This window comes from Lagenorhynchus albirostris, chromosome 10, assembly GCF_949774975.1.
Source record: "Lagenorhynchus albirostris chromosome 10, mLagAlb1.1, whole genome shotgun sequence".
Classification (NCBI taxonomy): Eukaryota; Metazoa; Chordata; class Mammalia; order Artiodactyla; family Delphinidae; genus Lagenorhynchus; species Lagenorhynchus albirostris.
This window is the reverse complement of record NC_083104.1, coordinates 66,580,201-66,594,865: the sequence shown is the minus strand read 5'-3', so window position 1 is coordinate 66,594,865 and position 14,665 is coordinate 66,580,201. Positions and strand designations below refer to the sequence as shown.

Genomic DNA, 14,665 nt, shown 5'->3' with positions numbered 1-14,665 from the left:
GGCTGGTGGGGTGGGGTGGGGGTGGGATGGGGGAGGGGCTGTGTGCCAGGTTATGCATGAAACCTCAGAACAAACAGGATGCTTTCTCAGTGCCCACTTCACAGAAGATCTGAGAACAAAACAGTGCTTTAATATTAAAACAGTTATAATTAGAGAGTGGAAATGTGGCATACAGGCAGATTTAAAGATAACAGAGAAGACTTCAAAGAAATGTGCTTGTGGCCAGATTTTTCGGCGATGCCCAGGCCCCCAGGCGTCCATGTTCATTCTCCTCCACTGGGAGGGCTACTTTGGAGTAAAAGTTCGAGATCCGGTAAATTCTAAAAGTTCCACACCCTCATAGAACAGGTTGGGAAACTGAGGCGCAGTGTAGTCTTGGGGCTGCAGTGTGCCCTCCCTTCGACAGGCTGCCTAGCAAGCTGTCGTCCCGTGAATATGTCAGTGAGCACCATGTCATCTGGGTGACTTTCGTGCCTGTGGTGGCTCCAAGGTTGTTCTGGGCTTCTCTCCCCAGGCTCTCAGTTTCCAACTGCACAGCCTGCTAGCCTCCCACCTGCACTTCCCACCTGTGCCCGAAATCCAGTTCGTTCTTCCTTCTGTGTCTACCTAGTCACCCACGACTCCTCCCTCTCTCCTGCCTTCAGGGCCACGCCCAGCCCTGACTGCTTGGAAACGCTCCTTCTTACCTGGTCACCGTTTTTTTCTGCAGGTGGTAAACCCGAAGAAGAAAATGAAGAAAAAGAAATATGTGAATTCTGGCACAGTGAGTAGCCACCCCCTTTCTGCCATGGGTGTAGACATCCCGAGCCAGGTCTGGTGGCAGGAGTCATGTGTGTCTGTGTGTGCTCCTGCGGGGTGTGGGAACGAGACCTGGAGGGTTAGGGGTGGGGAGGGATGGGGCCGATGGAGCAACACGAGGTAGACGTGTAAGAGACACACCAGGCCCTGTGATACAGAATGAGAAATCCCAGAGAGAAACTACCATGGGGACTTCCTGTGGAAGGAAGAGGAAAAAGAGTCGCATTTATTGGGCCCTCTGGGAAATTCCCCATTTAGGTGCTTTTCACAGGTTGTTTCCTTAAGAGGCAGACATTATCATCACCTCATCATGAAAGCGGAAACCAAGGCTGCAGGCAGGGAAGTGACTCAACCAAGGTCACAGAGCTAGAAGGTGGTAGACAAGGCAGTGAGCACAACAGTTAAATTCAGAGCTTGCAGCTGCTGTGGGCTGTACCCCTGCTTAACCATGACCATGCTGGGATTATACCGGCCCAGTGGCTTCTGGGGGCTGATCTTCAGGACATTCGTGCCTTTCTTCAACAAATATTTACCGTGTGCTACCATGTGCCAGGTGCCTTTCCAGACACGAGGGATACAGCTGGGAACAAGAAAGACCCAAATCCCTGCCCTCCTGGTGCTTATTGTCTAGTGGGGGGGAGACAACACGAATATACACACAAATACCTGTGTGTGTCAGGTGGTTGTGATTGCTGTGGGAGGAAGTAGGGTGAGGTAAATGGATAGGGAATGCAAGAGATGAAACTACTATTTTATTTAGAGTAGTCAAGGAAAGCTTCTCTGAGAAGGTGACATTTGAGCAGAGATTTAAAGAAGGTGAAGGAGCAAGTATTGAGGATATTGAGGAAAAAGAATTCTAGCTGTAGGGATCAGCATGTGCAAAGGCCCTGAGGTGGAGTCCACCAGTGCATTTATAGAACAAACCAATGTCTTTGCAGTGCAAACGCACCCAAGTCTGTACCCTTCGTGTCCCTCCCACTCTAGAGGGCCACAGCCCCATCACCTAATACAGCCAGATGTAGCCATTTGAGTCAGGCCAACTGCAACTCCAGACTAGAAGAGGTCACAGACAGGGAACTCCCGCGTTCCTCCAAGGAACCTTATTTTCTCCATCTGTAAAATGGGGCTAATACATCATCCCTCCCCTGCTTATTGCACAGGGTGGCTGTGGCAGACACATGGGAGATGCAGGACTGTAAACTGCAAAGTACTCTGCTCATTCAGAGGGGGCTGACCACTGCTTCTCTGATTGTAATTGTTTCACACGCAGGCTTGGAGTAATAGTTCTTTTGTCTGAAGCTGCAGTGTTTCTCAGCGGGGATGCTATCGGTATTTGGGGAAGAATAATTCTTTGTCTCACAGGACTTCCCCATACATGGTGGGATGCTTAGCACCCCTGGCCTCAGCCCATAGCTAGCAATAGAGCCCCAGTCATCGTGAGACCCCAAAACTCTCCCTCACATTCCCAGATGCCCCTAGGAGAGGCAACACGTTCCCCAGCTAAGAAATATTAGATGTACAGCTGAAAAAAAAAAGGTTGAAAACCACTGATCTCATCCAGCTTTCTTACTTTAGAGATAAAGAGACTGAGGCCCAGAGAGGAGATGTGATTTGTCTCAGGTCACACAGTGAGTTAGCGACAGAGCAGGACTGGGCTGAGGTCTCCTGACTTTCCCTTGCTCCAGTATTTCCTAATCTTTACCATAAAAAAATCACTCAGGGTCCAGGATGCTTGTTAAAATACAGATGCCCAGGCCAGTTCCCTGGGGTTCCAGTTTAGGAAAGCCAGGCTGGACCCTAGGAATCTGTATTTTGTGCTTCTCATACCTTACTTACTATGTGCAGAGTCTCCTGGGGATCTTGTTAAAATGCCAAGAATCTGCATTTCTACTCAGCATCAAGGTGATTCTGATGCTGTTGTTCGGGGACTATACTTTGAGTACCAAGTCCCTGGGTCAATCCATATGGCCAGGCAAGTTAGGCAATTACTTCATCCCAGTGCCTGGAGCAGGGTTCAACTCTGGCTGCAGGTTAGACTCATGTGAGGAGCTAAAAAAAAAAAAAAAAAATCCAGGGCTGGAGCCCTATCCCAGAAATCCTCATATTATTGGTTTGGGGTCCTCACTCCAGCTGCAAGATGTTTTAAAAGCTTCCCAGGGAGTCTAGTGACCACAGTCAGAGTAGAGGCCACTGTCATAGTCCATTCCTAGAGAAAGGAGGCTTTGTCCATTCAGGTGCCTAACACTGTAACCACAGCTAGTGGGGGTCTCCAAGGCCCAGCTCAGTACTCACAGACCCTCCCAATATTCGGGCTAATGGCTGGTCCCCTTTGTCAAGCAGAGGCACTACCTGGCCTCCCACTGAGTTGATAAAGATGACTGAATCTGTACCAGTAGGGGCCACCCCAAATCCTAGAGTGGAGTTGTCTGACACAGGTAAAAGTTCCCTGCCCCAATCTTCCCTCATTGAATTGATTTTAGCTGCCAACCTTTTCACTTGTTTCCACCATCCTAAATCATTTTCATAAAGAGCTGCCAGGTAGCTACCTGTCTTTGGAAAGCTGTTGCCAGAGAACTGCCAGGGGCATAGATCAAGAGACCTCTGCTTGGGAGAGGGGGCCCCAGATGCTCAGTTACCTCCAGGGAAAGGACAGGCTGTTTAGCAGGAGGGTCTTGTGTCTGAGAGGGTAGGGATCAAGATGCTAGAGGGATGAGGTGGGACAAGTAAGATTTAAAACAATTGCAGACCAAAGAGACACATTTCAGGATTAACTGTTAGCGGAACATGGAAGCATGGAGCTTGTCAGCATTGACAGATCTCAGTCCTATATCAGGAAGACCCCCGTCTCCCTCCACACTCCACACCCGTGTCCACTCAGGGGAAACTCGATTCCTTGGCTTGAGCCCCTGTACTCCAGTGACAGAGACAGGGCCCTTCCAAAGATGCAGTTTGGCATCAAGGTCAGAGCACAGGGTCTGGTTCCAGACGGACCTGGGTTCCCATCTCACTCGGCCGTGTCCTGGTAGTGTCCTTGGACACACCGCATCGCTTCTTTGAGCCTCAGTTTCCTTGCTTGTAGAATGGAGATAATAATAGTACCTCACAGAGTTGTTGTGGGCACTGTTTGCAATGAAGCAGGCAAATGCTGGCGCGTGCTGGGTGCTCCATAGCTGTCAGCAATGCTCTCCCTCTGCCTAGTGCTCCCCGCTGACCAAGCGTCTTTTTGTTTTCAAGGTCACACTGCTTTCTTTTGCTGTGGAGTCAGAGTGCACATTTCTTGACTACATCAAAGGAGGGTGAGAAGAGATGCAGCCTGGTTTCTTCGGCCTCAGGGAGAGGGAAGGGGCCCCCGCACATCGACATGAGCAGCTCTGGCCCCACGTGGCCTCTTCAAGGTCATGGCCGAAGCCCGCGATCGATCGTGGGCTCTGAGCAGACCCTCAGACAACTCACGCAGAGCCCTGCATGCCCCTGATCCTGAGTGGCTGCAGAGGGCACTACTGAGCCGCGGAGGCCAGCCTGGGTCCCGTGAGGTCCCTGTACCGAGATGGGACCTGCAGGTGGTAGGGACTCCATGACAAACAGAAATGGGCTTAGGGAGGTGGAAAGAGCCCCGGTCTAGGAGGCAGGAGGCCCAGGCCCTAGGCCCCTCTTTGCCTTGAATTTGCTGGGTTACTTTGGGCACATCACTCACCCTCCCTGGGCATCAGTCTCCTCTGCACAGAGAGTTGGAATTAAGTGAATTCTAAGGTTCCTTCCTGCTCTGAGCTTCTGATACCGATGGTCTCTCTGGTGGGGGGCGGGCAGTGATTAACCTTCCCAGTGTCATTAGAGACCTACAAAGGGCAGGAGGAACTGGGAAATGAGCCAGGGATGGTCAAACACAAGTTTAAGGAGCAGAAAGAACCAGAAGGGTCGGCATCCAGGCAGGCAGAGAAGCCTGGTGGCTCCAGCCAACAGCTCATGGAAAGAGAGCCTGACTCCAAGGTGAGGTCCTACCCAGCATGCTCCCTGCCAGGACAGGTGCCAGGGCCGGGTGTGGGTAGCCGAGCCCACAGGTGCAGCCAGGTGAGTGATTACACCTGTCTGGAAAGGAGACAGACAGGGCGGTTGCCAAAGGCTTATCCCAGCCAAGCGGGCTCTTGGCCGCCTGGTTCTCTGGGGCAGAGGGAAAAGTCAGGCCCTGGGAAGCCACACTTACTTTCTCATGACAAGGCTCCCTGCTGCCTTGAGCCTGCAGCACCCAGGTCTCGAGCTCTCCTCCTACCCCCTGAGCACATGCCCTTCCTGCAGTCACCCACAGGCTTTCCTGCCCCTCCTCCATGCCTTCTCCAGGCCCTGCCCTGGCTCCCTTCCCCCATCAAAACTGCTCTATCTGCTCTCCATCTATTAAGCAACCACCCCTTATATTCCATGGTAATTTTCAAACAATCCTCATCCTGTTTATCCTTCTCATTTGCATAGTGCCCCCAATTTACAGAACACAGTGGGCTGGGTGAAGATGATCATCTCCATTTTACATGACGTGTCCAAGGTCCCAGCACTTAGTCGGTAGCAGGGTTCTTTCCGTCACCACATGCTGCATTTCTTCCATAGTAATGAACCCACCTCGCAGCTCCCAGGTGAGGTGTGATAGAGATGGATGAGTTGAAGGGCTGGGTGCTGTCTCATTGAGAAGGAGCTCACAGAGGCAAGCCCTGGCTTTCGTCCTCCGCTGTCTTCACACTCTGGAGAACCTGAGTCAGAGGCCGATGTGTGTGTCCAGGCAGGCAGCTGATGGAGGCCTCTGTCTAGGGATTCTCTGCTGCCTGGCCTCCCTGCCCCGCCCCCCTGGACCAGGAGGAAGGCTGTGGGTTCCTCTGCCCCCACGTCAGAGTCCAAGATGGAGCTAGTTGCTGAGCAGCCTGCAAGGAGTACCTTTTCCACAGAAGTAGCTGCTATCCAGTCCCTTCCTTCTCTGAACTGTTTCAGAACCCAGAGCAGGGTTTTTGCTTAAGGAGTAAAAAAAAAGCCTGACTCTCCCCTCACCCTTTATTTGGAAGAGCCAGGCCAACAATGTCCCTCAGCTGTAGTCCTGCAGGCCAGAACCACCTCTTGTCGTCTTGTGGCTCCTTCTTCCTCAGAGCTTGGAGTCTACTGAATGCTCTGTCCCCAGGCAGTGGACGAGGGGGAAAGAGTGTGGGGAGGACTGTCTCTGGCCAGCAGACCCTGGGTGGGGTCTCCTGCTAACCATGTCCTTCACGTTTCCTGGAGATTGAAGGGTCCCTGAGCAGCAGCTCAGCTGTGATGAAGTGGAAAGAGGGCTGTGCTTTCTGATAGGGACCATCTTCTAAATGCAGGTGAGGTGAGCCCTGCCTCATCTTTTTTTAAAAAAAAATAAATTTATTTATTTATTTTTGGCTGCATTGGGTCTCCGCTGCTGCGCGCGGGCTTTCTCTAGTCGCGGTGAGTGGGGCTACTCTTTGTTGCAGTGCGCAGGCTTCTCATTGTGGTGGCTTCCCTTTGCTGCAGAGCACGGCTCTAGGCGTGTGGGCTTCAGTAGTTGTGGCTCACGGGCTCTAGAGCACAGGCTCAGTAGTTGTGGCGCACGGGATTAGTTGCCACGGCAGTAAAAGTGCCCAGTCCTAATCACTGGACTGCCAGGGAATTCCTAATTATCTTTTCATCTTGTGATGCCCCCAAGCACCTGAAGGATTTGCTAAAAGAGATTCCTGCACCACACCAAGGGATTTGGATTCAGTAGGTCCACGGGGGGCCTGAGACTCCTCACAGATTCCCAGGTGATCCTGATTCTGCTGGTTCGTGGGTGCTCTTCCAGTAGCGCTCCTACAGAATTTCCCACAGACCCACAGACTGGCTTTTACTGGCCGCATCCCCCATGGTGTCATTTAACATATTCCTCTATCCACTGCATTTCCTGTAAACAACCAGTAGATAGTTCTGGAAGCTCAGTTAGATTCCAGTTCAGTTTTTTGGCAAGACAGCTTCATTTGTTCTTCCCTCAGGAGATGCACAATGCCTTTTTGTCTTTCTTTTTTGCCAAATAAGTTTTAACCCTGAATCTGACTCCAAATTTGCGCCAGGAACACAGGGAAACCCTACTTCACTGGCCTCAGGTGGACTCAGGGGCAGGGTTTGGAGAGGAAATAAGAAATCACAGCCATGTGCCCAGCAGAACATAATCATCTTCAGAGAGCTGTCACACTGCCTAACTCTTTTGATGCTGACAACAGCCCTTTGGGGGAGGGTGTAGCTGATGATACTATCCTGGTTTTCCAGAACTGGAGATGAGTGACTTCACCAAGGCTACATACCCGACAAGCAGTGGGGCTGGGGTGGAAGCCAGGTTTCTTGCTCCCTGTCCAGTACAGGCCTGCCTTTGTCCAGGTTACTCTCCTGCTGTTCTTCCTCTTCTAGGACCCAGATCAACTTCACGGTGGCCATCGATTTCACAGCCTCCAATGGTGAGTGGGGGCATGGGCAGAGGAGCTGAATGGGGGCTGGGGCCCTGGAAAGGGGAGAGCTTTTCAGGGCTGTGGTAGTTGGCCCTAGCTGGGAGCAGATCTCCCATACCCTCTGGCCTCATCCTCACCGCAGAGGAGGAACTTAGGCCTAGAGGACCAAAGATGCAGCCAAGGTGGCGAAGGTACCCCCAGATTGGATCATGGTAACTAACAAATCTGGCCTCTGGGCCTACATACCCTGAGCCACAGCCTTGCCCTTGAGGATACCCACTCTCCTTAGGGCAATAGGACAGCTTCTCTGGGCCCATGGAGAGCCCTGGAGCAGAGGTATTTCCTCACAGGATCAGATTGCACAGCCCCTGTGCAGTTCACCCCACAAGCTGGAGGGGAGAGCCAGAGGCAAGACTGAGCCTTGTGGTCCTCAGGGAGGCAGGAATGCCCAGGAGCTCCGATCCTCACCCTTGCTCGGGCTTCCTTCCTCCTCTGACATTCTCCAGTGTCGGGCTGTGACCAAGTGGCCGGGAGCAATCAATGCCAAACTTTACACTGTTAGAAACATCACAACCTTCCTTGGACTCTGGACCCCCATTAGCAGTGCTCAATGCTCATTTTTGTGCCAGTCAGAAGATGCCCAGGTCTCGTACTCCACAGGTGTGTCAGAAACACCCCCCCTCATGGCTGCGGGCCCTCCCATCACAGAGTGGTGGGATGTCAGAGCTGGGAGGGGCCGTAGTATTCATAACAGTGAGGAGAGTTATAATAACATCTGTTTAATCCTCACAACAGTTCTGTGAGGTGGGGACTGTTATTACCCCCATTCTACAGATGAGGAGACTGAGGCTGAGTGGTTAAGAAACTTATGCAGGATCACACAGCTGGTAGGAGGCAGAAAGGATTAATACTTGGCTGTCTGTGCTGTACTACCTCTTGTTAATAAACGAGTAACTAAAATATGGACAATATTAGTGGTGACAAGGGCTGTGGAGAAAAACAAGTCGGGAAGAGGGATAGGGAGTATGGAGGAGGCTGTAACTTTCAATAGGCTGCTCGGGGAAGACCACAGCAGACCTCAAGAGGTGAGGGAGCAAGCCATGTGCACATCTGTGGAAAAGCGTCCCAGAGCAGAAGAAACAGCCTTTGCCGAGGCCCTGAGGTGGGAATGGTGAGAGACCAGAACTGAGTGAGTGACAGGATGGTAGAAGATGAGGAGAGGGGTAACCGCAGGCCAGATCAAGTGGGGTTTTGTGGGCCCTTTTAAGGACTTCAGATTTAATTCCTGGTGAGACGGGAGCACTGGGGCATTTTGAGCAGAGAAGAGGTGTGATTAGCTGCCTGAGTTTTGACATAGACTCACTCTGGCTGGTATGCTGAGTATGGACACAAGGGTGGAAAGACGGAGATTGGGCTGCTGTAGTCCTGTGAGCAAGAGGGTGGTATCATGGAGGAGGGGAGAAGTATAGGTGGGATTCTGGATGTATTCTGAGGGTTTAGCAGCCATGATTTGCTAAAGGATTGAATGTGTGGTAAGAGAGAAAGAAAGGGGTTCCCTTGGACACCGCATTCTGAGCCTGGTGACTTGGAGTGTCCAGGCCGGCAAATGTCCCCATGGCCTGTCTTGCAGGGAACCCCTCGCAGTCCACGTCTCTGCACTATATGAGTCCCTACCAGCTGAACGCCTACGCACTTGCACTGACCGCCGTCGGGGAGATCATCCAGCACTACGACAGCGACAAGATGTTCCCCGCCCTTGGCTTTGGGGCCAAACTACCCCCTGACGGCAGGGTATCCCATGAGTTCCCGCTGGTAGGAGGTCCTGGGAGAAAGGGCTGAGGGCTGACCAGGCTGGGGGGGTGGTGACGGGCCTGGGGTGGGGGGCATTCCCATCCTGCCCGCCTAGGGACTTGAGGTGCAGTCTTTGCAGAGGTAGGCTGCCTGCTGGATGTAGGGGAGCTTGTGTCAGAGCTTCCAGAAACCCACTCCCCACCTCAGTCACGAGCACGTCCCCTCCAAGTCTGAAGCCGTCCACAGTGGGCTCTGCCCTCCTTTTCCTAACAAGACCCAGGTGGAGTTGGAGTGGGGATGTGGCTGAACTATTCCCCAAGGCCCCAGAAATGAGGCTAAAAGGTTGTGGGTTGGGTATGGACAACTGTGGGTAGTTCCAGGAGTTCCCTGGGTTGGTCTGAAATGGGGGCCCTGTAGAGATGTCTCCTCAGGCCACCTCCTTTCCCTCCCTCCCATGAGCTGGGGACACTCAGTCGGTTGCTGGATCACTCACAGCAAATGTCCCTCCCATGCCCGTAGGGTGCCAGGCACTGTGCTGGGCACAGGACACAGGAGGATGGAGCAGCTGCTGGCCCTTCCAGAGCAGCTCAGACTCTGCAGTCATTTTAGGGGGTGGTGGGTTTGCCCGAGGTTCCCTAGGCATCCAGGGCTCTGGGGGTCAGGGGGATGCTGTCTGAGCAGGTACAGGGAGTAGGGCAAGGAGCAGGTCTGGACCCTGCTCACCTAGAGCATGTGCTGCCCTTCACGGTGGGCCCCGAGTGCTCCCTCCCCTGCCCCGAGCCCCCGAAGCCCCACCAGAGAAGAGTCTAGGAGAGCCCAGGCCTGCTGACCTCCCCAACCCTGGCTCTGCCCCCACAGACCACCCAGCTTTCCTCCTTCCCATCCCTCCTTCCTTCCTGGGCTCAGCCTCCTTGCCCTCTGTGCCCCCAGAACGGCAACCAGGAGAACCCCTCATGCTGTGGCATCGATGGCATCCTGGAGGCCTACCACCACAGCCTGCGCACGGTGCAGCTCTACGGCCCCACCAACTTCGCCCCCGTGGTCACCCATGTGGCCAGGTGAGTGTGGCGGTCACTGGACCATCCCCACAGCTTGCAAGGTGCTTCCTTCTACCACTGTCCTCCCGGGAAGGCGGGAGGGAGTGTCCCTTCCCACTGATTTGCTTTTCAGGGAGGCCTGACCCTAAAGAGACCCCCTCCCACCGAAGAGCTGTCCCCACTAGTGTTAAGGGTCCTTGTGTTGGGGGGATGACACGCCCAGCGTCCCACCAGACAGACCTCTGACCCCACCCTGCCCCAGGAATGCGGCCGAGGTGCAGGACGGCTCCCAGTACTCGGTGCTGCTCATCATCACGGATGGGGTCATTTCAGACATGGCACAGACCAAGGAGGCTATCGTCAATGTGAGCAGGGATGGGGATGGAGCATGGGGAAACCTGGGGGTGCACCTCCCCCCCTCCTTTAGGGAAACCCTTGGGGCATGACTTCTCCTCTCCCTGCCCTTTTTGGGACCACTCCTGGCTTCTTGCTGTAGAGCCTAGAGGGCCAGCAGTAGGGTTTTGGGGGTGGAGGGTGTTCCGGCTGATAAAGGATCTGGCTGGCGAGCTCTCTACCTACCTCTTCATCACACTGGATGGTCCACTCCATCCAGACTCCCATGGTGCCCTCATTAACCCATCTCTAGGGCTGCTGCCCCAAACCCCAGCCTGGCTTGGCCAGGTAGAAGAGGAGGGAGGTCCAAGGAGCGGGAGGCCCAGGAACATGGCTCTCCCTACCGGGTCGTCTCCCTATATAGGGGCCCCAGCCACAGCTGGCCCTCCCTCTGGGCCCACGTAAAAGCTGTCCCACATGACGGAGGTCCAGAGGCAGAAGAGGGGACAGGAGTGTCTTGCAGAAGCAAACCTATGACCCATTTCCCCCTCTCCCTCCTGCCCTCTCCACCCCCTCTTCCTCTCTGGTATCCCTGTATCCTTGGCTATCCTCTCTCCTTCCTCCTCCCCCTTTTCTGTGTTTCTCTGTGTGTCTCCATCCTTCTCTCTTCCATTTCCTCCCTGTCCTCCTGCCTTTCTTCTTTTGACTCACCCCTTCCTGTCCTTACCTGTGATCTCCCGTTTCTTGTAACTGGCGCCTCGGCTGGGTACCACCCCGCCTACCTCCCATGTTGTCTCCCAGGCTGCCAAACTCCCCATGTCTATCATCATCATCGGCGTGGGCCAGGCAGAGTTTGATGGTGAGTCCCCACCCCCCTAGATGTTCCCCCCAGAGGCTTCAGGCCCTTGGAAATGTCCCCTCCCAAAAGAGTGAGAGCTCACACTGGGGTGTGTGCAGCTATCTGGATGAGCAGGCAGGGTGTGAATGTGCGTTTGTTTGCACAGGGAGGGGTGTGTCAAGGTGTGTACCGCACACCCACACACCAAGGCTGTGGGGAGGAGGCCCCAAGTCACTCCTCCCTGCTCCACCCTGGGAGCCTGTGGAGGGTGGGGGAGTGGCACCATGGGCTAGAAGTCAGAGACTCATGTGATTGGGCTCCTCCTATCTCCTGGCCTCAGTTTTCTCATCTCTAACGTGGGGGTCTGGGCTGGCGGTCTCTGTCCTGCCAGGCCCAGGTGCCCACCAATTAGTCCCCCCACCCCATGCCTTTGCCCCTCCCCCCCCCACAGCCATGGTGGAGCTGGATGGTGATGACGTGCGGATCTCCTCCCGGGGAAAGCTGGCCGAGCGGGACATTGTCCAGGTGAAGCCCAGACCCTGCCTGCCCCACAGAAAATTCAAGAGCCCCTCTAGGCAGGCTGACCTAACTCCCCCTTCTAGGGGCTTCTCTGGAAAGGGGCCCTGGAAGGAGGCACTGGGAGCCCTAGAATGGCTTGGCCACACAGAAGGAAACAGGAGTCAGTCTTAGGGCTGGACCCACCTCTACCACGTCTGAGACTCACCCCTAACACTGTGTTGCCCTGACTGGAATGCTCTGCCATGCCCTCCCTAAGCCCCAGGCCTCCAGGGTCTCCTGTAGAGCACAGAGGCCTAATTACTTGTGCCTTCTGTTATTTTCTGCTGGGCTGCCTTCCTAAGTGAGATGGCAAACCCCATGAAGCGGGGGGGGGGGGGGGGTGTCTTTAGTGTTGCTGCAGCCCTTTCCAAGAATGAATGTTGCTTGGTTGATTGAATCAATACCAACGTCTCCATGTAGGATGGCAAATGTAACGAGCAGACAGGTCTTTGTCCTCAGGGAATCCCAGTCCAGTCAAGCCTCAGAATGCACGTCAGTAAGCACATCCCTCTGTGAATCTCTTGCACACGGAGTCCCTAGTGCTTAGGAGATTCAGAATAAAAAACCCGACATTCTCCATACCACCCCTCCCCCATTAAAAAAATTAAGGGGGAGGGGCCATTCCAGGTGCGGAGACCAAAGACAGGGAGCTAGAAACTGGAGCAAGGGCAGTCTGGGAGGTGGGACCTGTGTATGCAAAGGCCTGGAGGCAGGAGTGAGCCTGAGGCACTGGGAAGGGGGGCAGACATCTCCTGGGATAAAGCCAGAGGGGCCCGACTGTAGGTGTTGGCCCAGAAAGGGAAGAGCAGAAGCAGAGACAGAGAGCGCCCTGCAGGAGAGGTGGGAGGAGACCCGCAGGGCCCATTTTCCAGAAGCCAGGGGATTCCTTCAGCATTTGCTGAGTGCCTGCTAAATGCCTGTGCTTGGTGCCAAGACTGCAGAGATGAAGGGATCTTGTTCAGTGGTGTATTGTTTCCTGGCATGAATAGGTATGCAGTAAGTTATTTGTTGAGTGAATGACAGAACAGGGACTATGATACAGTCCCTCAGAGAATTCACCATGACGGGGAGGGCTTGAGTGAAGTGGGCAGAGGCTGGGGAGAAGTGGGACAGGATCTCAGACCTGGAGATTTGGGGGACTGGTGTCCAGAGGGAGACCTCGCCTGACCCTGCCTCCCCTACTGGACAGTTTGTGCCCTTCAGGGACTATGTGGACCGCACGGGCAACCACGTGCTGAGCATGGCGCGCCTGGCCCGCGATGTGCTGGCTGAGATTCCTGACCAGCTGGTGTCCTACATGAAGGCGCAGGGCATCCGCCCTCGCACCCTGCCCGCGGCCCCAGAGCGCTCGCCCCCGCAGTCCCCCACCCGCACGCCCCCTGCTTCCCCCCTGCACACGCACATCTGAGCCTTGTCTGCTCAGATGGCTGGGGCTTAGGCCAGTAGAAAGGGAGGCGGGGTACCCAGACCCAGCTACAGACCATCCTGCCCAGCCTTTGGAACACGTGTGCCTGGGAGGCCCACAGGGGGTGGGGCTTCTGGAGACTCCTTCCCATACTGCCCAAGCCCCTAGAGTTTGGGGGTACGGGTGGTGGAGGTGGGGATCTGGGCCCCTGCTCTTCTCTCCTTTCATTGACACCTGGTTCTGGACCAGCCAGGAAGATGTTAATCAGGACGACTGGGGTCCCGCTCAGCCCACCTGAGCTATTACCTGGGTAGTCCCGTCTGCTCCTATATCACCCTGAAGCCTGGGCTAAGCCTCCCACCTCCAGGCCCCCTTCTCCCTCCCCTCCTCCTGTGGTGTCTACTCCTATACCGGGCCCCTGACCCCCACCCAGTATCTATCCTGTCCCATTTCCGGTGAACCCTGTGAGGCTGCTGGGTTTGCAGGAGTGCCTAAACATGTGACCCCTCCTTGGGACCCTTGCATGAAGTGGGAGTCCCACAGACCCATGAAGGGGATGCTGTGACGGCAGATGGAGGCCACATGGTGGGCAAGGAATGGAGACTTTTCAGGCACAGAGTCGTTTCTGGTGCCTCTCAAGCCCAGTATGACGCTGGTTCTAGAACACAGATCCACAGGCCTCTCCCTGGTCTGAGCCCGTAGGTACCTCCACAGTTGGCTCCTGGCTCCAGGAATCCCCCTTTCTCCCCGGAGACTGCCCAGGGTCCTTGGGGCACCATCTTCTGCTGCCCACCTGGAGGCCTGGGCAAGAAGCAGCCCAGCTCCAGCACTCCCACACTGCCCCTCTATCCTATGGGGATAGGGGATGGGAGTCCTGGGTTCAAGTCCTGCCTCCAGCCATTGCCGGCTGTGGGAACCTGAACAAGTCCTTTCTACCTTCTGGGTCTCAGTTTCCACAGCTGTAAGGCAAGAGGGTTGACCAGATGGCCCTGGGTTTACCTTCAGCTCTGATACCCTGAGAGTCCACATTCATCCCACACCCCGCTTCCCCCATCCCACTCCTCACCAGTGCAACCCCTTAAGGCCGTCTTGGTTTTAGGGTCACCCTGTTCCATCCCATCACCCTAAATCCACCCTCATCCTTCAGCCTTGGGCTCTGGCATCTGAGCCTGAGCCCTTGCCCCTGCTGTGGGAAAGGTGAGAAAGATGATCTCACCCCTGGGCCCACCCAGCTGCCCAGCCTTTACCCACATGGTCATGCATGCCAGTCCCTCCTGCCGCATGGGGCTCCTCAGCCCACTGAACCTCCCGTTCCTGGGTGGAGACCAGGCCCCACCCCGTCTGTTGCCAGACACTGCTTCCCTTCCTGTCATGCATGATGGTGGTGTTTCTATGCTGTCTGGTCCTGTGCCTGTCTCTAAGACAGTCTCTGTGTGGAATTTGCCTTAAA

General features: G+C 54.8%; 1 protein-coding gene across 8 annotated transcripts in view; it reads left to right on the top strand.

The window, feature by feature from the left end:
- CPNE5 (copine 5) overlaps positions 1–14,665 on the top strand; it is an 83,526-nt gene extending 68,861 nt beyond the window's left edge. For 3 of the 8 annotated variants that reach the window (XM_060162731.1, XM_060162730.1, XM_060162732.1), the window contains 9 exons: positions 710–763; positions 4,033–4,094; positions 7,216–7,262; positions 8,884–9,065; positions 9,975–10,102; positions 10,344–10,446; positions 11,216–11,273; positions 11,704–11,777; positions 13,000–14,665. In XM_060162731.1, coding sequence (XP_060018714.1) covers positions 710–763; positions 4,033–4,094; positions 7,216–7,262; positions 8,884–9,065; positions 9,975–10,102; positions 10,344–10,446; positions 11,216–11,273; positions 11,704–11,777; positions 13,000–13,218 — 927 coding nt within the window. In that variant the 3' untranslated portion in view covers positions 13,219–14,665. The other 5 variants (XM_060162735.1, XM_060162734.1, XM_060162736.1 and 2 more) reach the window with 5 other exon arrangements.